General features: G+C 54.2%; 1 protein-coding gene across 2 annotated transcripts in view; it reads left to right on the top strand.

Moving 5' to 3' along the window:
• Positions 1-15,664, top strand: part of PRKCB (protein kinase C beta) — a 116,363-nt gene extending 100,699 nt beyond the window's left edge. The window contains exon 17 of one of the 2 annotated variants that reach the window (XM_064153332.1): positions 10,026-15,664. In XM_064153332.1, the coding sequence (XP_064009402.1) occupies positions 10,026-10,178 (153 nt within the window). In that variant the 3' untranslated portion in view covers positions 10,179-15,664. Of the gene's footprint in view, positions 1-4,793; positions 6,215-10,025 lie in introns of those variants that run through there. The other variant, XM_064153331.1, reaches the window with a different exon arrangement.
• The last annotated feature ends 3,865 nt before the right edge of the window (positions 15,665-19,529 follow it).

The raw sequence follows: 19,529 nt of genomic DNA, 5'->3' as shown, positions 1-19,529 counted from the left end.
CAGGCAGTGGAGCAGTGTCTCACCTGACAGCTTCTCTCCAAGGTGAAGTGGTGGAAGGCTGGAGCCTGGCTCACCTATGGGCAGAGAGGAGCTCCACAGCAAGGAGAACCTGGCTGCTGTTTCTCGACTCTGCCTTGCTTTAAGATAGGCTCTGCTAAGCAGGAAGAGGCTGTGTGAGCTTAGCTGCCAGTAGCATGGCCTGGAGGCAGCGCTCATCTCAAAGCTCTTTGCCATAAAGGATGAGAACTTGACTTGGCTGCTCCTTGGTGCACCATTTTTGCAGTGACTTCTGTCCATGCAGTGCTTGTGCCAGTGGTGGGCTGAGACTGAGGCACATGAAGCTGCAGAGCTTCACAGTGAAGTCTGGAGGTTGTGGTGGCTGGGCTTCTTGGTGTGAACCTGAGCATGTTGGGATGCTCCAGGGTAGTGACCTGAGGACATGTAGACTCAAGGACAAGGATGTCTTCCTGGAACTCTGTATTGCCCAGAGAGGTGGGAGAAGCCCCATCCTTGGAACCATTGCAGGTGAGGTTGTTTGAGGCACTGAGCAACCTGCTCCAGTTGCAGATGTCCCTGCTGACTGCTGGGGGTTTGAATTAGGTGACCTTTAAAGGTCCCTTCCCACTCAAGCCAGACTGGTATTCTGTTTCTCTTTGTCACTGTTGGGACTGACAGGGTTTTCTCTACAGTGGTCCAGGTCCATAAGGCAGGGGCTTGTTCATGGTGGAGTCACCATCCCTGGAGGTGTTCAAGACAGGCATGGACATGGGACTTCAGGACATGGTTTAATGGCCATGATGGTGCTGAGTTGATGCTTAGAGTCAGTGATCTTAGAGGTGCCTTCTACTTGAAAAAATTCTATGGTTCTCTGGTGGGCTAGCACAGAGGCCCAGCTGGCTCCTGCTGTCCTTCCCCTTGGTAGGAACAGGGTCTCCAACAGACAATGCAGGAAGAGTGTTTCTGGGAAGAGTTTCAGAGGGAAGTGGAGGTGCAGCAGTGCAGAAGTGTCTGGGGCTGTTGGCTCAGAGTGGCTTTGACCTTGGTGCAAAGGACACTGAGACATGACATCTGTGAGCTCTGGTGCTGAGGGGATGCTGCTGCAGAGCTGGACCTCCTCGGGAGGGCTGAGCTGGGATTTTGAGGGGCTTGCCCTGCAGCACCCATTCTTTCTGGAATCCCAAACTCCATCACTTCACCCCTCTGTTTGTCTGCCAGTGAAGCTGTGTCTGTGTCCCTGCTCCACGCCTGCCCCCTGTCCCTGGGCAGGTGCCCAGGGCTGTGGCTTCGTGGTGGTGCCTGGTGTTTTACAGTCAGAACCGACTCGGTTCTGTCAGAAGTGCTTTTCTCCTGGCTTGATGTTTCTAAAATGTGCAAATTTCATCCTGCTTTCACTGTCTGATTTCCTGAAGCATCCCTTTGATGCCAGCCCTTAGAGAGGGGCTGGGGAGCTGCCATCTGTCGCGTGTCACCCGGCGGCTGGTGCTGGGGACAAGTTGTTTGATAGCAGAGGGAGATTAGCAGAAGGTAGGAGCAGTAGACTGAGGATTTAGGCAGGATTAAGACAACTCAGGTACCTGCTGATAGCTGATATTTCAGCAGCAGTGCTTCAGCTGCTTGGGTGCCAGCTGGGAGCACAGCTCAGAGCAGCACAGGGATGGAAATCCAGGCTTGGGAACCTTCAGGATGTGCTTGAGTGGGTCAGGAAGAGAGATGCTGCTTATTGATCCTGATCTTCAACTGGGCATAGAGGGCTGGAGCGTTCCTAGGGATGGTGTTTGTGCCAGCCTGGCTCTTTGCCTTGCCTGAAATCTTCTTTATCCACTCCCTGTTCCCCTCCCCTGTTTGGTTTTTTTTTCACTTGGCCTCTCTGAAGATAAGGTTGCAGTGATTGCATGCCAGAGTTTCCAGCTGTGGAATAATAAATGTGTTATTCCAAAATGTGGGATAATGGTCTCAACATCTGCCTGCAGAGCACTTCAGCCCCCAGTACAAGTTGGGATGAGCAGAGACAGATTCAAGATGTCCTCAGAGTCACATCAACAATTTCTGCTGCTCAGGAGGACTCACTCATTCATGTTTCTCATTGCTTAAGTAGCACAAATCCTCCCATGCTGTGGCTGGAGGGGTGCAGGAGGTGCTGTGGAGGCACTGGGTAGGTCCTGTTGGAGAGCAGATGTGTGGGCAGCTCTCCCCAGAGGATGGTCCCCACCAGCATCCCCTCTCCACCGAAGCATCTTTGGCAGTCATCTCTTCTGGAGCGCCCGCAGGGTTTTGGCCATGTTTCTGTATAATGGATAGAACAAGAGGAAATGGCCTCACGTTCCCGCAGGGGAGGTTTGGGATGGACATGAGGAACAATTTCTTCCCCACAAGGCTTGTCAAGACCTGGATCTAGCTGCCCAGGGCAGTGGTGGAGTCCCCATGCCTGGAGGGCTTTCAGAGCTGTGGTGCTGAGGCCCTGGCAGTGCCGGAATGAGGGTTGAACTCACTGATCTTAAAGGTTTCTCCCAACCAAGACAATTCCATGATTCTGTGACGTCTCTGCAGATAGTGAGGGACTCTCTGCACCTCCCCAGCCAGGAAGGGGAAAGGAGCAGCAACCCAGTATCCTACACCAGCAGCAGAATGGTCTCAGCCTGCCTGGGGTGTCGTATACCCAGAGCTGCAAATAAAGCTCCAGGAGCTCTTTTCTTGCCTCCTGCCCTGTGGCTGATTAACCTTTATTGCAGAGATGCTAACGAGACAGACCAGGGCCTGGATTGTCTTGGCTCTGCCCAACCTCAGCAGCTCTGACACAGGGCTGTGCTTGGCTGCTCCATAGTTTGTCTGGTGCAGAACAACCCTTTAGTGGGCCTGTATCTAGCTGGGGAAGAGGAGTTCCAGTGCCTGCTTTTTCTGCTCTCATGGAGATAATTATTGTTTTGGCTTTCTAATTACTCCTTTACTTTCCATGCAGCCTGGTGATTTGCAAAGTCTCCTCATTTGGAAGGCATTGAAATCACAGAGCAGAGCACAGGATTGCTCACAACAGGACATTGCTTATAGGAACTGCTTTTAATCTAATAATTGCTAATTGCATAAATTAATTTTCCCCTTAACTGCATTGAATTAATTAATGTTGAAATGCCATTCCTAGAGCTGGGGTGTCAAAACTCCTCTTCTCCTGCGTGGGCTTTTCTCTAGCCTTGGTTTCAGCCTTTAGGAAGTGAGATCAGATGTTTGCAGAGGAAATTCCCAAAGGAAATGAAATTTAAGGCCTGAGAAGACCACCAATGGGCAGGAGTGTGCTGGGGGGAGGTGATGTCAAGGTCAAACATGGAAATGGTTTGAAGCTGAGGGACAGCAGGTTTAGACTGACTCTTAGGAAGAAGTTCTTCAGCACTCTGGAAGAGGCTGTTGAGGGAGGTTGTGAATGCCTCCCCCCGGGGCTGTTTGAGACCAGATTGGATGAGACCTTGAGCATCCCAGTCTAGTGGAAGCTGTCCCTGCCCACAGCAGGCAGGTTGGAGTGGATGATATCCAAAGTCCTTTCCAACCCAAATCATTCCAGGATTCTGTGATCTCCTCTCATAGTGGAGTCAGGAGTTGCTCTGACAGCCTCAGGCTCCTGTGGAGCCTTGCTCTGAGACTCTGCTCTGAGACTCTGCTCTGATTATTCAGCTGATATTTTCAGTGCGTTGAGCAGAAAGTTTGGTTTGGTCGTAGGAGAGAGATGAAAGTCCTACAGTAGAAAAATCCTCCCAGCTCAAGACTCATTTTGGGTACTGTCCTGCTGCCCTGCTCTGCCCTGTGTTCACCTTGTTTGGTTTGGAGGTTTGGGTGACCGAAGAGGTGAAACTGCAGGAGTCTTTCAGAAGAAGCTGCTCTGTATGTGGTGCAGGCAGAGAGAAAACCCTTGAGTACTGTGTTCAATTTTGGGGCTGTGCTCCAAGAAGGACATTGAGAGACTGTAGCAGGTCCAGAGAAGGGCAACAAAGCTGGTGAAGGGTCTGGAGAACAGGGAGGGTGAGGAGTAGCTGAGGGAACTGGGGTTCTTTAGTCTGGAGAAGAGGAGGCTGAGGGGAGCTCCCTGAGAAGTGATTGGAGCCAGGCAGGGCTTGGTCTCTTCTCCCTAGTCTCAATTGAAACAGACTGAAATTGTGCCAGGGGAGGGTTAGATTGGAAATAAGGAAAAACTTCTTTGCTAAAAGAGTAGTCAAGGATTGGAACAGGCTGCCCAGGGAGATGGTGGAGTCACCGTCCCTGGAGGGGTTCAAGAAACCTGTGGCCAGGGCACTTGTCTCTTCTCCCTAGTCTCAAGTGAAACAGACTGAAATTGTGCCAGGGGAGGGTTAGATTGGAAATAAGGAAAAACTTCTTTGCTAAAAGAGTAGTCAGGGATTGGAACAGGCTGCCCAGGGAGATGGTGGAGTCACCGTCCCTGGAAGGGTTCAAGAAACCTGTGGCCAGGGCACTTGGGGACATGGTTTGATGGCCATGGTGGTGTTGGGTTGATGGTTGGACTCAATCTTAGTGGTAATTTCCAAGCCAAACAATTGATTCAGTTATTGTAAGGAGCAATGCTGTAGGAGGGAACCTCAGCAGGTGGCTGCTCCCGTCCCATCCTGCAATGACTTGGTCTGGCAGGGCTGCAGGGTTCTGCTGGTCTGCAGCTGTGCCACAAGATGCCATCACCTCAGCCTAAGCAAACTGCCATCTGCTTTTCCATTGTGTTGAGGCTGGGTGGGTAGCTGCAGCCCCATCCTCAAGCTGCTTTCTCCACCCACCATGGTTCTTTTCTTCCCCTCTCATAGTGTGGCCGCAATGCTGAGAACTTCGACCGCTTTTTCACTCGCCATCCGCCTGTCCTCACACCTCCTGACCAGGAAGTCATCAGCAACATTGACCAGTCAGAATTCGAAGGATTTTCCTTTGTTAACTCTGAGTTTTTTAAACCTGAAGCCAAGAGCTAAAGTTGCTTGGGTAGATCTCATCCCTGCATCTCTCCCCTCCAGCCTCAGCTGCTGTCATGGTGACATTTTCCATCACAAAGCTCGCATTCATGGTTGTTCTTTTTTCTTTAGTACTGCTACTAGAGTGACCATATTCCAGAGCCAGAGGTGTCTTCAGAGGATTTTGGGGTGTGCCTGAAGGGTGGGTGATGTGCTGGAGGCACTGAAATTGTGCTTCCATGGCATCTGATGGAGAAGGAGAAGAGTTCATTGTGCAAACAGAGGTGGAATGGAAAGGGGTGAGCTGTGCTGCTGAGGAGGAATCTCTGCAGCGTGGGCTTTGCTTCCTGCTCTTCCTGTTCTAGTCCTTTAATGCCATAGTCTTAGTCTAGTAGGATAAGGGTTTTTAATATTCTGCTCTTTGTAGCCAATATGGACATTTAACAGTTAGCCTCAGTGGCAAGGAAGGGGTTTTACCAAAGCCTCTCCCTGCTGGCTCAGCCTCTCAGCTCCTCCCAGACCTGGGCAGTGACCCCGCAGTGCTGAAAAGCTGCTTCTGGCCCCTTCTGCAGATGTTCTCTGTCGGTTTTGGAAGCCCACCACAGCAGCCCTCGCCTTCATGGGCTCATCCATGAGCAGCTTTGAACAGAGGCTGTTCACTGGGTCTTCAGCAGCAGGGAGAAATCATCAGGGATAAGTTATTGTCTGCTTTCAAAGATTTCTCCTGGTGGTGCAGTTTCCAAGCCTAAGGAAACATATCTAGCTGTAAAGTTTGATGAAGCTGCTGCAGATGCTTCCAAGTCCATGGACCCCCTAGTACACAGCACACCCCCTCAGTTTCCAGAGCAAAACTTTCTCTCTCCTTTTTGAATGCCAAAGCAATGGGTTGAGTTTGTTACTTGTACTTTAAATGTGTCAAAAATGGAATTAACACCCTCAGGATGCTACTGAACCTTGAGCAGTGTTGTGAGTTCTGGTCTTGAAGCTTGTAAAGAGACTTCTTTCCCCTTCTAGTCCTACTTTCTGCCACTGGACGTTTAACTGGCCCAAGTTTTGTTGCTGGCATCAAAGAAAAGGAGGTTCCAGGAGGGATGAATTTCTCCTGGAACATTCAGAGTCCTGCAGCTTCCCTCTGTGCTGCCCTGCAGGTGGGCATGGGCTGTTGGGTGTGGATCTGCTCTGTCCTGTGCCATTGCTGGGGTCATTTTAGTTGGGTTTTTCTCTTTTTTTTTAGTTTCTCCTCAATACTGATTATAAAATAAAAAGTGAGAAATGACCTCAAAGGAACCTGCACCTGTGTGGCAGTGACCAGGCTCTGCAGCGCTGTGCTCAGAGGGTGAGCGCCGGGAGATGCTGATGCTGCTGCTGCTGCTGCCTGAGGGTGTAGTGCAGGCAGCAATGCAGGCAACAGCACAGCAGCAGCACAGGCAGCAGCATAGCAACGGTATGGGCAGCAGTGCAGGCAGCAGCACAAGCAGAGGCACAGTCAGGAGTGCAGGCAGCATCCTATATCCCTGCACAACCTCCTACACCATCACTGGAGCCATGGGCCTGTTCCTCCTCCGCAGCCTCTCTTCCCAAGCCAAGGTGTGACTGAAGGCGTCTCCCAAGCCTGGAGCAACCATCAGCCCGTGTCTCCTGTGCCACCTCCTGCCTCACTGCCAGCCAGGGGAAGGAGCTTCTCTCTGCTGTCTCTCAGAGGACAGATGCTCTGGGGCATCAGGGCACCCTTCCAGGAGGCCAGCAAAGCTCTGTGCTTGGGGATTTTCATATGTCTTGGATGGAGACAGCTGCGACAAATGCTTTGGATGCTAGGAGGCTGCAGTGGGAATGCCACAGATGCTGGTGGCTCAGGGCTGCTGTGGGCTCTCTGAGGAGCCATTGGTAGCTGCAGCTCAAGAAGGATCCCAGGTTCCTCTGATCCTCCCTCCCAAGCATGTCCAGAGTTTCCCTTCTCCTCTGGACACGCCCTGGGCAGCAGGATTGCTCTGGAAGGCACCAAATGGCAGCACTGACAACACCATCTGGAGATGCTCCTCAGGTGGCACTGACAACATCATCTGGAGATGCTCCCCAGGATTCCCACCAAGACCTCTGCCACCAGGAAGTGCCCAAGGAATATTCCCAGCCCTGTGGTCCAGGCACAACCTGTCCTGGACCATATGAGTCCATGCTGCCTTGGGCATGCAGGAGCCCACAGTCCCTCTCGTGCTCCTCATCATGACCCTATGCTGAAGGCGCTTTCAGCCTGGACTTTCCCTGCCTTCCTCTCTCCCTGATCATCAGATTCATGTAGCTGTCCCCTACCTGCTCCCAGCCTTGTCATCAGCCTTGACAGAGGCCAAACTGCCACCAATTTCAGGCCAAATTCAAGGTAAGAACCCCACAAACTCCACTCTGCTGTGCTGGCAGCCGGGCTAGGGGTGTGCTGCTGTGCACCCCAAGCCCTCTTGCAGGCATGTCCCAGCCTGGGCCAGAGCTTGCTGCTGTCAGAAAAGCAGTAGGAGGTTTGGCTCACTGGGAGGTCCCAGGCTGATCAGCCTTCCTCTCTAGTCCCATCACCAGAGGCCACTCCAAAGGCCCAGGAAGTGCAGTGGCACCCTAGTAGATCTGGATGTTCATTCCCCTTTGCAGCATCCCACAGCATTCCAGCTCAGGAGGAGCTCCTGTCTTGGTGGGATGGTGGTGACTTGGAGTACATTGGTCTGGATGGATGTGGCCTTCAGGAACCTTTTGGTCAGCTCAGGATCCCTCCAAGACTGGGGCAGGAGCCTGGCGCCACCATCAGCTCCTTTCTGCACATGTTGGGGCTGCAAGAGCTGCGGAACCGCTTCAGAAGGTCCTCTGCCAGCAAAGGGCTGTGCCTCTGCCCCACACCAGCTCCTCAGCCTAGAAGGACACTGCCATCCATCGAGGTGGGCTCACGCTTGTATTTCAACCACTTCACCCTTTGCCTGGCAGGACTCTGCACCTGAAGTCAGCTCCTTCACCCTGCCTGTCCTTCCTCACTCCTGTCCTCAGATCTACCTCTTCTTCCTTCTCTGTGGGACTGTGCCAGCTCCAAGGGTCACTGATCCAAAAGTGAAGGCAGAGACCCAGCTCCTGCTTGGGGACAGGCTGGGACACCTGTGTCCTGAGCACCACAGCTGCACAAAGCCTTGCTGGCTTGATGCCTCATCCTGACTCTTCTCCTGGCTTTCTCTCATTGGTCCTTGAGCTCCAGCCCCGTTTGTGTTCCCACCTCATCTCCTCTCAGCCACCTGTGGCTCTCTGCTCTCTGGTGTTTCCCCCAAGGCCGAAGCCATCCCAGTGAATCCCTTCTGCAGCGAGTGGAGTCTCCAAGCAGCCATGGAGGTCCTGGTCTGCTCTGGTGTTGGGACCCATCTCCAGAGCCTTGATCCAGTTGTAGATGTGATGTGGTGCAACCGGGCTGGCTTGGCTGGCAGCAGGAGGGCAGGGAGGACCTGGCTCTTGGCCATGTTCTGTCCATGAGGTGTGAAGGTGCTGACGGCTCTGCCCCAGCATGCCTGGATGTGCTGGGACCAGAGGTGCTGCAGTGAGGACACATCACGCAGTGGGTGCTTCATCAGCACAAAGCAGGGAGGGTGGCTGTGGGGCAGGGGTGCAGGCCAGTCCTGGTGGTCCTGCCAGCAGCATGGAAGTGTCCAGTGACAGAGCAGCAGTAGTGTGAGCACCCCACAGCTACCTCTCGGGGCCCTCTGCCACCACCTGGGCATCATCTGTCTCAGAGAGCTCAGGCAAGCTCCTGGTGACACAGCCTGTTAAAAATACGTTTTTCAAGTTTCTAGAAGGTAGCAAATTTATGACTGAGTCCAGCCATAGGGCACAGGGGTGGCTGCACCAGTGAAGATGATGCAGTGATGGAAAGCACAGATCCCTGTGGTGAGGCTGTTCTGCTCTGGGGTGGTGCAGAGGGTCCCTCACCCTTGACCCCCCAGCAGCATCCCAGCCCTGCATGCAGCCTTTTCAGGTAGCTGGAGGTGCTGGGAGAGGCCCACGAATGGATGCTCCTCGTAGAAGCTCTTCCACAGAGACACAGAAGAGATGGGGCAGGTCTTCTGTCCCTGCCTGATATCCTGATGGGATAGGGAGCAGGATGTCCCTACTGGGCTGTCTGTGCTGCTGGAGGCTTCTGGGTGCTTCCCTTGGCTCATCAATGCTCTGGTTCTCCTCTGAGCTGAGGCACCTGCACAGCCAGAACAGACCTAACCTGGGCCGTCTCTGAAATGTCCCTGGTGGAAGGGCTCTGCCGTGCCACGAGCAGGTTACCCTTGGTGATCCAGACACTAATTGCCTTTTCCCTCCCAACCTCTTCTTTTATTTTGGCTTGTAGCTGCAAAATTGTCCTGAGGCAATGAAAATGATCAGAGGTTACAGATGTGGAATGTTTGTCCTCAAGTTCTCCACCACTGTGTGTTTTCTGCACAAAACCCTGGAGCAGCAGCAGCACCTTCCAGTCCCTCAAACGCTACCATGTCATGGCAGAACTTAATCCCCTGAAGCTTAAAGGCAGAGGAGCTCCTACAGCTGGTGGCTTACTGCAAAGTTGGAAAGCTCGTTTGCATTCTCAAGCTTCCCCCAGGCCCCTGCAGCCCTGTGCTGACAGCCTCTGTTGGCGGTGAGGGGAAGATGCGTGCTGGGGAGCTGCTCTCTTTGGTCTCTTGCAGCTGCCAGCAGAGGAGGGACGCTTAGCCTGGGACCACCACAGCCCTCCCTGATGCTCTGTGCTCTCATCGTTTCCCCTTACTCTCTGGTGATGTGCTTGAAGGTGTCAAACTGGTGCTGTGTTATTGCCTGAGGTGGTTGGGTCCTCTCCATTGTTGCTCTTGCCTGGCTGCGCGCTCCTCACCTGCAGCAGCTGTTGAAACCTGGATGGAGATCTTCAGTGCTGGGCATGACACTTAGGGCATGGCAGAGCTATCCCGAGGGCAACACAGCTGCCTTGGGGACAAGAGGCCAGCTTCCCTGGAGGCATCAGGGCTCTCCCTTGGGCGCTGGCACCTCTCACTGGCTGGTTCTGACACTTACTGCCCCTGCTGACCTCCTTTAACTCTCTGCTCTCTCCCCCAACAGAAGGACAAACGAGACACCTCCAACTTCGACAAGGAGTTCACCCGGCAGCCGGTGGAGCTGACTCCCACGGACAAACTCTTCATCATGAACTTGGACCAGAACGAGTTTGCTGGATTCTCCTACACTAACCCCGAGTTTGTCATTAACGTGTAGAGCGGCGCCGCCGCCGCCTCCCGCCCTCTCCTCGCCATCCCAAGCTCCAGATCTCCTTGTACATACCAACAGTAGTCTTCCGGGGTTAGCAGTGCAGACACACATCCCCCACTGCTTCTTTAGGAGCCTGCCCATGTCTGTGTCACTCGCTAGCTTGGTTTCCCTCGCTGGAGGTGGCTGGGGGTCGGGGTAAGAGGCAGTTGTGCTTCGAGGATATCTGGTTGGTGGTGAGCGGAACAGGCTGCCCAGGGATGTGGTTGGGGTCCTGTCCCTGGAGGCTGAGGCTGTTTAGTCTGGGGAAGAGAAGGCTGAGAGTGGATCTGATCAGTGTCTATAAATATGAGAGGTGGGTGCCAGGATGAAGGTGCCAGGCTCCTTTCAGTAGTGCCCAGTAATAGGCAAGGAACAGTGGGTACAAGCTGGAACACAGAAGGTTCCGCCTCAACACGAGGAGAAACTTTGCTGTGAGGGTGCAGAGCCCTGGAGCAGGCTGCCCAGAGAGGTTGTGGAGCATCCTTCTCTGGAGGCTTTCAAGACCCATCTGGATGTGTTCCTGTGTGAACTGCCCTAGATGATCCTGCTTTGGCAGAGGGGTTGGACTGGATGATCTCCAGAGGTCCCTTCCAACCCCTACCATTCTATGGTTTAAGATCAGACCTGAAGTGACCTTGGGCAGCCTGATCCAGTTGGAGGTGTCCCTGCTGCCCACAGTGGGGGGGTAGGGGGGTTGGACAGGTTGACCTTTGAGGGTCCCTTCCAACCTGCTGCAATCTGTGACTCTGTGACCAATAGAGGTTCTTGGAAACAGAAAGCATCCCAAACTGCTGCAGTCCTTGTGACTCCAGGAGATGGGATGCTGAGATCCCCGTGACCCTCGCCGCCCACCAGTCGTGTCTGTGGAATGCTAAGCATGGTTGATATCTTAAAGCCTTGTGCCGAAGCTTGCAATGACTGTGAGCTTGTCTTAGAGGAGCCTTTTGTTCCAGACATGGATACCTTTGGTCAGTGTGGAAAAGTCTGCTTATAGACATCTATTTTTCAATGCATTGTATATAGGATCCACCTGGCTCCTTCACCCCACCCTGCACGCCCACCCCTCGCCATCAGCCCTTCCTACTCTTGCCCGCCCCCTCCCCTCACCCCCACGCCCAGACCAGTTCCATTCCTCCACTTCTTGTAAATGGGAGCAACTCCTTTTTTTTTTTTCTAAGAGAAAGTTGGGGCTTTTTTTTTTAACATCTGGAACAGTTTGCAGTTTTGATACACTCCGTCAGCACCCTCATCAACCTTCCTCCCGGCTCTCCGCGGCCGCTGGTGGAAGCAAAGCAGCTCTGGGAGGGATCTTAACCTTCTAAGCAAAACAAAGCCACCTTTGTAGTCTGGGGTTTACAATTCAGCACCTGGAAACGCGCCCTGCTGCACCGGGGCTGCACTGAGGGCTATTTGTAAAAGCGACTTTTCTACTTCCCACCCTCTGCTCTTATCTCAAAGCCTCCACACCCATCGGTTTCACCACGGGCATCTCGATTTACCTGGCTGCAGCCAGAATTCCTGGGGCTTTAATTCAGCGATTCCAGGACCTTCCGCATCACCTACCAAATTCGAAGGCAGGAGAGACAATTCCAGCAGGTGGTCGTAAGGCAGCTGGGCTGTGCCGTGCTGTGCCGCAGCAGTGCCCTGCGAGAGGGCTGGGGCTGGCAGGAGCAGGCAGGAGGGGGAGAGAGATGGAAGGAGGTAGCAGAAGTAGGCAGAGGTGGACAGGAGCAGGCAGGGATGGGTAAGGAGCTAGCGGGAGCAGGCAGAGATGGACAGGAGAAGGCAGGGTCAAGCAGCATCAGAGAGAAGCAGGTTGGGGTAGGCAGGGATGGGCAGGAGCTGGCAGGAGTGGGAGAGATAGAAGGAGCAGGCAGGGGCTGGCAGAAGCAGGTAGGGATGGGCAGGGTCAGGCATCAACCTGACAGGGAAGAGGCAGGAGTGAGACACATGGAAGGAGCTTTCAGGAGCAGATGGGATGGGCAAAGACAAGCAGGAGCTGACAGGGGTGGGCAGAGTTGGGCAGGAGCAAGCAAGAGCAGGTAGCAGTGGGCAAGAAGATGGCAGAGAAAGACAGGAGCAAGCAGGAACTCTCTGTCAGCACCCAGGCTGAGCTCACAGCAGGGTGAGCACCGAGTGGGCATCTCTGGGCTACCCTGGCTGTTGCCCCTGTCTGACACACCGGTGTGGTGGGTTTGCAGATAACACCTCCCCCTCCTCCCCCGGGGGTGTCCTGACCCCCAGTAGTTCCCCTGTAAATAGAGTTGACTCCAGGGAGTGGGGGGCACAGGGGTGGAATGCTGTGAGTCCCAAGGAATCCTAGGGGGCAGTCCTGGTTTCTAGGCCTTTTCTAAATGTCAAACTCTACCTTGGGAAATTGTTTTCTTCTCTTACTGATGCATTGAGTCAAAAAACTCAACAAGGCCGCTGGAAGCTGCTGTCCCACTTGGTGGGGAGCAGCTGGCTGGGCATCCTCTCCCAATTGCTAAATGGGAGGTGGGCAGAGTGCCAGGCACACTGGGGCTGGGAGCTGAGAGTCCATGGCCTCGGGTCCTGACCTGGGCTGAGGGAAACAAAACCAAACCCAGAAAAACTGCAAATTGTGCCAGATTGGCGAGGGGGTTATGAGTGGCTCTGCTCCAGATAAAGCCCAGGGGAGCCTCCCTGGAGGGCTGGGTTCTGCTGAGGGCTCTCATAAGGCCAGCAGAGGTTTCAGAAGACATCTCACCATCCTCTGCAGACCACAGCTGCTGTTCAGAGCATGTACCCTACTGTGACCTCCCCCCCTGCTGCTGCAGAATTAGCATCCCTTCAGTGCTGAATGTTTGTCATTTATGTGTCTCCTGAAGCTCTGAAGCTGCTCCCAGGGTCTGTCCAGGAGGATGCTGTCAGGTCTCTGGTGCCAAGGTACCCCTGCCAGGGCTGTGGTGACATGGAAGGGCTGCTGGGGGGGGGAGTTATGTCTTTTCTGTCTGGGATTTGTGTGTGTGTGTTGGGGTGATGACACCGCTGCATGGAGCAGGAGATGCTGCACAGCACTGTGAGCTGGGACACCTTGGGTGGGCCCATGGAAAAGCCAGGCTGGCACATGGCCATGCTCAACTGGGTAATCTCCATGGCATCCTTGGGAGCTGCAGGGTGGGGATCCATGCTCCAGGGAAAGATCCAGCTCTGCAGGGTTGCAATCCATGCTCCAGGAAAAGACCCAGCTCTTCAGGGTTGGAATCCATGCTCCAGGGAAAGATCCAGCTCTGCAGGGTGGGGATCCATGCTCCAGGGAAAGACCCAGCTCTGCAGGGTAAGGATCCATGCTCCAGGGAAAGATCCAGCTCCTAAAAAAGGCCAGGTCCTGTTTGTAGGATGCACTCTGAGCACATCCGATGTTCCCTGTCCTGCTCCAGTATTGCCAACCCCCTTCCTTTCCGGGTGACCTGTCCCTGGTGTGGTGGAGCAGGCACAGGGACGTAGCTGCCCTGCCAGGCGCTGGGATGGCTCCAGCTGCAGGGAAGGGCTGAGCAGCAGCAGCTGACTCATGTTTGCTGTAATTTGATGATTTAATCTTTGCTCCCGGCTGGGGAAAGCAGCTCTTCAGGAAGCTGCTCAGAGCTGGCAGGCTCCAGGAGAACCCTGTTAAGTTGTTCCCCAGGTGCTCTGGGAGACCCCAGAAGATGGTACCTGAGCCAGTGCTGTAGGGACAAGGGGACAGAGTGAGCCAGCAACAGTGAGGCAGGAGAAGGAGGCTGATGGGGACAGAGGAGGCTTATGGGGTGCATCCTGACTGCTTGCTGCCCACTGGAGTGAGGTTTGGCTGCAGGCTTGGTGTCCCACACTGAGCAGTAGGTCCAGTGGTGGCAGAGGGGACCCACAGCCCTGTGCCCCAGCAGGATGAGGACAAAGCAGAGCCTAGAGGCAGGACATGCAGTCAGCCCAGTCCTGGCTCTGAACACTGCAAGTAAGTGGGATCCAGGACCCCCAGGTGGTTCCCTGTGGGACAGGATGGATTAGACAATGTCCTCCACCTCAAGACTGCCTTCACTGCTGGTTGGTGGCTGCAGTGGGCAGCAGAACCTGCCCCCAGCCCCGGTACAGGCTCTGCAAAGATGACCATGGGCTGTGTGGAGATGGCACAGGGCAGGGCTGAGGCTCCAGGAGGTGGAGAAATAACCTTTTGGCATTTACCCACTGGCTGAGGATTTCTACCCCAGTGCTGGTGTTTGGGAGCATGCCAGGATTCTGTGGAGCAGGGGCAGATTCTCATTCCTCTCTGGAGAGGTTAGAGCTGCAAACACTCCCTGACCATGCTGGAGTCTTTCATTTGGATGTGTTGCCAAAGAAAAGGACAGAGGACTGTGGCTGTTTGTATCTGTGGTCTAAACTGCAGCCCAGCTTGAGTGGGGAGGCTGCTGGAGAGCTTGCATGGCACCTGGGTATGGTGGAAGAGCAAAAGGAATGGAAGAGAGCCCAAGTAGGGTCCTGCCTGGAGCCAGGGGCAGAGCCAGGGCTGGCAGCTTGGGCTTAGCCTGAGGACTTGCCCAGTGCTGGTGAAGGGCAGGCTCTGTGGAGGGCTGTGGGGCTATGGGTTGGTGTGGGTGATCAGAAACCCTGATCCACCTGAGCTCAGCTCTCCTGGAGCTTCTGCTTGGGGCAGAGCTGGTCCTGACCCCGTAGCTCAGGGCAAATCTGTGCCAGGGCTCTCCCAGCACTGGTATAGCTGTTCACCAGCCAGTGGGTGCCAGGGGATGGCCCCAGTGCAATGCCATTTGTACATGGCACAGGGAACCTCCTCCTGCTGCTGCTCTTACCTCCTCTGGCTGGACATTTGTGCAGCCTTCTCTTGGTAAGAGAGCCCCCACCAAAGGAGCTGGTTGGTGATTCCTCATCAGCTTCAGCCAGGTAATAAGTGCAGGGCTGCAGAGGGGCCAGCTCGTGTGGGTGGGTCTCAGAGATGAGGAGGTGAGTGCCCTGGGCAGCAGCTGGGCTCTGGGGGCTGTGAATCCCAGGAGCTCTCAAACAAGTGAAGCACCAGGGTGCTTTCTAGCACAGAGAGCCAGGATCTAGCCCTTCTGGCTTACATCTGGAGGGTGGAATGAGCTCACACGGAAAGTGCTGCAGCTCCTCTGCTTTTGCAGAGGCACCAAGCCTGCCACAGCAGAAGCAGCAAGCGACAGGCATCTTGCTCCATGCACGGCAGTGTCATCCGAGCTGTTTACTTCTGATCACCTTCACAGTGGCAGTTAAAACAAGGAAACAAACCAGATAATGTTTGTTGTTGGGTTTGTGTTTGTGGATTTGATTTCACCTGCAAGTATCTGATGACTTTTCTACATCCTAGACTCCCCGCTGTGTGTTGTCAGAAGAGTCTCATCCAGACCTCCTTTTAGCTGGGCATATACTCTGGATTCTATTTGCTGCATGTGTGAAGAAAAGAAATAAACCCTATAATTTTAAAGAAATCCTGAGAGCCTTCACTTCCTTCACCTGCCGTGGGCTGGGAGTGCCAGGGGATTCTGGGCGAGCAGCTGCTGGCTCTGGCTCTTGCTCACCCAAAGGGGACCTGCCACAGCAGCAAAGGCTGAGGTGTTGGAGCTGCAGTTCTGTTAGGTGCGTTTCTGTGCAGCTGGAGAGCCATGGGAAATGAAGCTGGGCCTGGGGCCTGAAGGGACACAGAGGCCCTAGGAGCAGAAGGGAAGATGTGGGCTGTGTGTGTGTTCTTAATTGTTATTTAAGAGGATATAATTAACACTGTTGCAGGCGCTTTCCTCACCACCCCAGTCCCTGTGGCTCAAAAAGGGGAGTCTGGTGCAGAGGGCTTGGATGCTGGGCAGTCCTTCTGTGGGTGCTTTGCCCAGCAGTGAGGGCTGGGGTGGGGAGGTTGGGTGTCTGCAGCTCCCCCAGCATCTGCCTGTGATCCTGAGGAGGCTGTGGAGGCTCCCCTGGCCAAGCACACTGTGAGGAGACCTTCTGCTGCCAGCAGGAAGGGCTGCACTGAGGAGAAGGGCTTGGTCCTGCAGTGTCCTTGTGAGGCTGGTGAGTGTGTTGGGAGGGGCTTGTCCTGCACCTTTGGGGGTTTCTGATGAGCCTTCAGCAACATCTCCTCATCTTATAGGACAGTGGCATTGGAAAGGACCTCTGGAGATCATCCAGTCCAACTCCTCTACTACACCTGCAGCAGCTTGACCAGGGTGACAATGCCCAGCTGGGTTGGAATCTCTCCAGACAAGGAGAATCCACAACCTCTCTGGGCAGCCTGCTCCCAGGGCTCCAGCGCCCTCACACCAAAAAGGTTTCTCCTTCTGTTCAGATGGAATCTTCTGGGTTCCAGTTTGTGCTCATTGCCCCTCGTCCTGTCACTGGACACCAGTGAGAAGAGCCCAGTCCCATCCTTGTGACTTCAGGTATTTATCTCTCCCATCTGGTGGTGGTCACCAGGGACCACCCTGTCTCAGGTAGGAGTGGAAAAACCACAGGGCTGAGCACTGCCCGTGTCTCCTCAGCATCTCTCCAGACTGGACAAGCCCTGCTGTGACCCTTCTGCCACCCCCATAGCCCCTGGAAACAGAACAGGGTGAGATGCAGGGTGGATGGTCAGCAGGGCAATGCCAGGAAGCTCTCCAGTGACCCTGGTGCAGGGAGCTGCAGGTGAATGGTCAGCAGGGCAATGCCAGGAAGCTCTCCAGTGACTCTGGTGCAGGCAGTTGCAGGTGGATGGTCAGCAGGGCAATGCCAGGAAGCTCTCCAGTGACTCTGGTGCAGGGAGTTGCAGGTGGATGGTCAGCAGGGAAATGCCAGGAAGCTCTCCAGTGACTCTGGTGCAGGGAGATGCAGGGTGGATGGTCAGCAGGGCAATGCCAGGAAGCTCTCCAGTGACCCTGGTGCAGGGAGTTGCAGGGTGGATGGTCAGCAGGGCAATGCCAGGAAGCTCTCCAATGACTCTGGTGCAGGGAGATGCAGGGTGGATGGTCAGCAGGGCAATGCCAGGAAGCTCTCCAGTGACCCAGTGAAGGATTTGGTGGGGGCTGGTGGAACTCCTCCCCAGCTTCCCTGCCCTGCTGGTTTCCAGTGCATGGGAAATGCTTCCCAGCTGTGTCCTGGCTTCTGTAAGTGAAACGTTTGGGTTTGTGACACTTCCCTTAATTACAGGAGCTTAATGACAAACCCATTGTGACAAATGACTCAGCTTTTGATAGTGAAGTTAATTAATTCTGAAGTTAGAGTGGCTGGAAAAACCCGGTGACAAGCCTGGCTGTGTGACACGGGCGGCAGAACCCAGCTCACTCCACCAGCCCAGGTGAAATCCTTCCCACCAGGGAGAGGATGATCCACGTGGAGTGCGGAGAAGAAAGGCCAACGTTTGCCTCCCCAGCCACCCCTCCATCCATCAAAGGCATCAGCAGGAACAGAGCCTCATTAATGTTGGAGTGAGTGACCAGCAGCAGCTCTGCGTTGGGCTCTGACCTTCAAGAGCTGTCTCCCCGAAGCCATCTTTCATCTCTTTCATTTGCATTACAATCCTGTTTGCCTCATTATTCCTTATCCACCTCTCCTTCAAAGAGCTGAAATCAAATCAATTAAATTGCAGTGGGTGGGAGCAGCAGCAAACCTTTTGTGGTTGCTCAGCAGGGTCCAGCTGGACCCAGGCTACAGAATTCCTTCTAATCTCCTGCTATTTGATCTTTTATTACTTCTGTGGTACCAGTGCCTACCAGAACCCCTTTGGGAATCTTGTCCTTCCCCACCCATTCTATCCAGGCATGCTCTGTGCAGAGGCTGGTATGACCTTGGGGAAGAGAATCCTTTGGCTCCCCTCTTGTTGCTCAGGTTTGGAATCAGGTTGTTCCCATCAAGGCTGCTGGGATGAGGAGTTGCTGATCTGCACAGAGCACCCTCAGAGCAGCTGGGGGAACCCTGCAGCACTGATGTAGTATTTGCTGTTTCCATCACCCCTGCCCCTCACCTGGGCTTGTTTTGTCTGCTCAGTGTATTGGAAGAGAGAGGAGAAAAGCAGATGTAATGGTGGCCATGCCGAGGGTGTAGAGCTGAGATGTGTGGAAGAAGAACGCTGGGCAAAGCAAGGGGGACTGGAGGATATAAGGAAGAAATTCTTTACAGAGAGGGTGGTGAGGCACTGGAACAGGTTGCCCAGAGAAGCTGTGGAGGTTCCAAGCCTGGAAGTGTTCAAAGTCAGGTTGGATAGGGCCTTGAGCAACTTGGTCTAGTGGAATGTGTCCCTGCCCATGGCAGGGGGGTTGGAACTGGATGATGTCCCTCCCAACCCGAACCCTTCAGAGTAAATGTGGCTGCTGTGTCTTCACCCGGGGCTCTGTGGAGCTGCGTGCTGCTCGCCAGCTCCTGCATGGCCACCTCTGCATCACCACCCCTGCACTCTCTTTGCATCTCCCCCCAGTAAGGAGGCTCAGGCAGACTGAATTTCTGTTTCTATCTCCTGCTATTTTTGTTGCTACTAAACTGTCAAAGTCCAGCTGGGAGCTGCAGAGCTGGGAGGCAGCCGCAGCAGCTCGCTCCGAGCGAGCCTGCTCGCACCTCACGCGCTTGGGCTGGTGGCAGGGATGGCTTTGCTCACCCATGTCACATCCTGGGGGACCTCTGCAGACTCTTCACCACCTCACATAAGACCACAACCGCTGGAGTCCTATCAGAGCCAGCCAAAGTGTGTGCAGATAGAAATAATCCCTTGTAGAAGCAGGGAGGGATGAACATAGGTGCCAAAGGCTCCGGAGTCCTGATCCCCCTGCAGCCCCCAGGAGCAGGGAAATGAAGACCAGGCAAGGCTGGAGCTCAGCATCTCGCTGCATTGCTAATGACCTACCCTCGCCGTGTTTCAGAGCCTCTCTTCCTTCAAGGAAAAACCTAATCCAGCTAGGGATTATTTCTGACTGCTTACTTTCTGTCACTTTGCCAATTTAAATGCAGCAAAGCTTTCATCACTGGATTTGGAAGGACAAAGCCTAACAGATCTTGGGTTAGGACATTTTTGCCTGCAAGGAGGGGGGATTTTTTTTGCACAAGTTGTACAATCTCTGCAGCCTGAGCTGGTTTCTTTTGTTTGTTTCCACTTTACAGAGCTCAGAAGGGTCCAGATCCAGGTAGATGATGATGATGATGATGATGATGATGATAGTGAACAGCAAGAGGTGATGGAACTAGGAGGGCCCAGGCTGCACAGGGTAAGGTGCCAGGCTGTGGTGGTCAGAGCATGCTGAGCTGCAAAGCAGGATGGCAAGGTCCCCAAATTCTAGTTGGCCATAAATCTTAGTGACCCTCCTGCATGTTCTCTGCTCTGACTGCTTTGGGCAGAGC

This window comes from Pogoniulus pusillus, chromosome 13 (genome assembly GCF_015220805.1).
Source record: "Pogoniulus pusillus isolate bPogPus1 chromosome 13, bPogPus1.pri, whole genome shotgun sequence".
NCBI lineage: Eukaryota > Metazoa > Chordata > Aves > Piciformes > Lybiidae > Pogoniulus > Pogoniulus pusillus.
The sequence above is the reverse complement of the archived record's forward strand: the minus strand, read 5'-3'. Positions and strand labels throughout refer to the sequence as shown.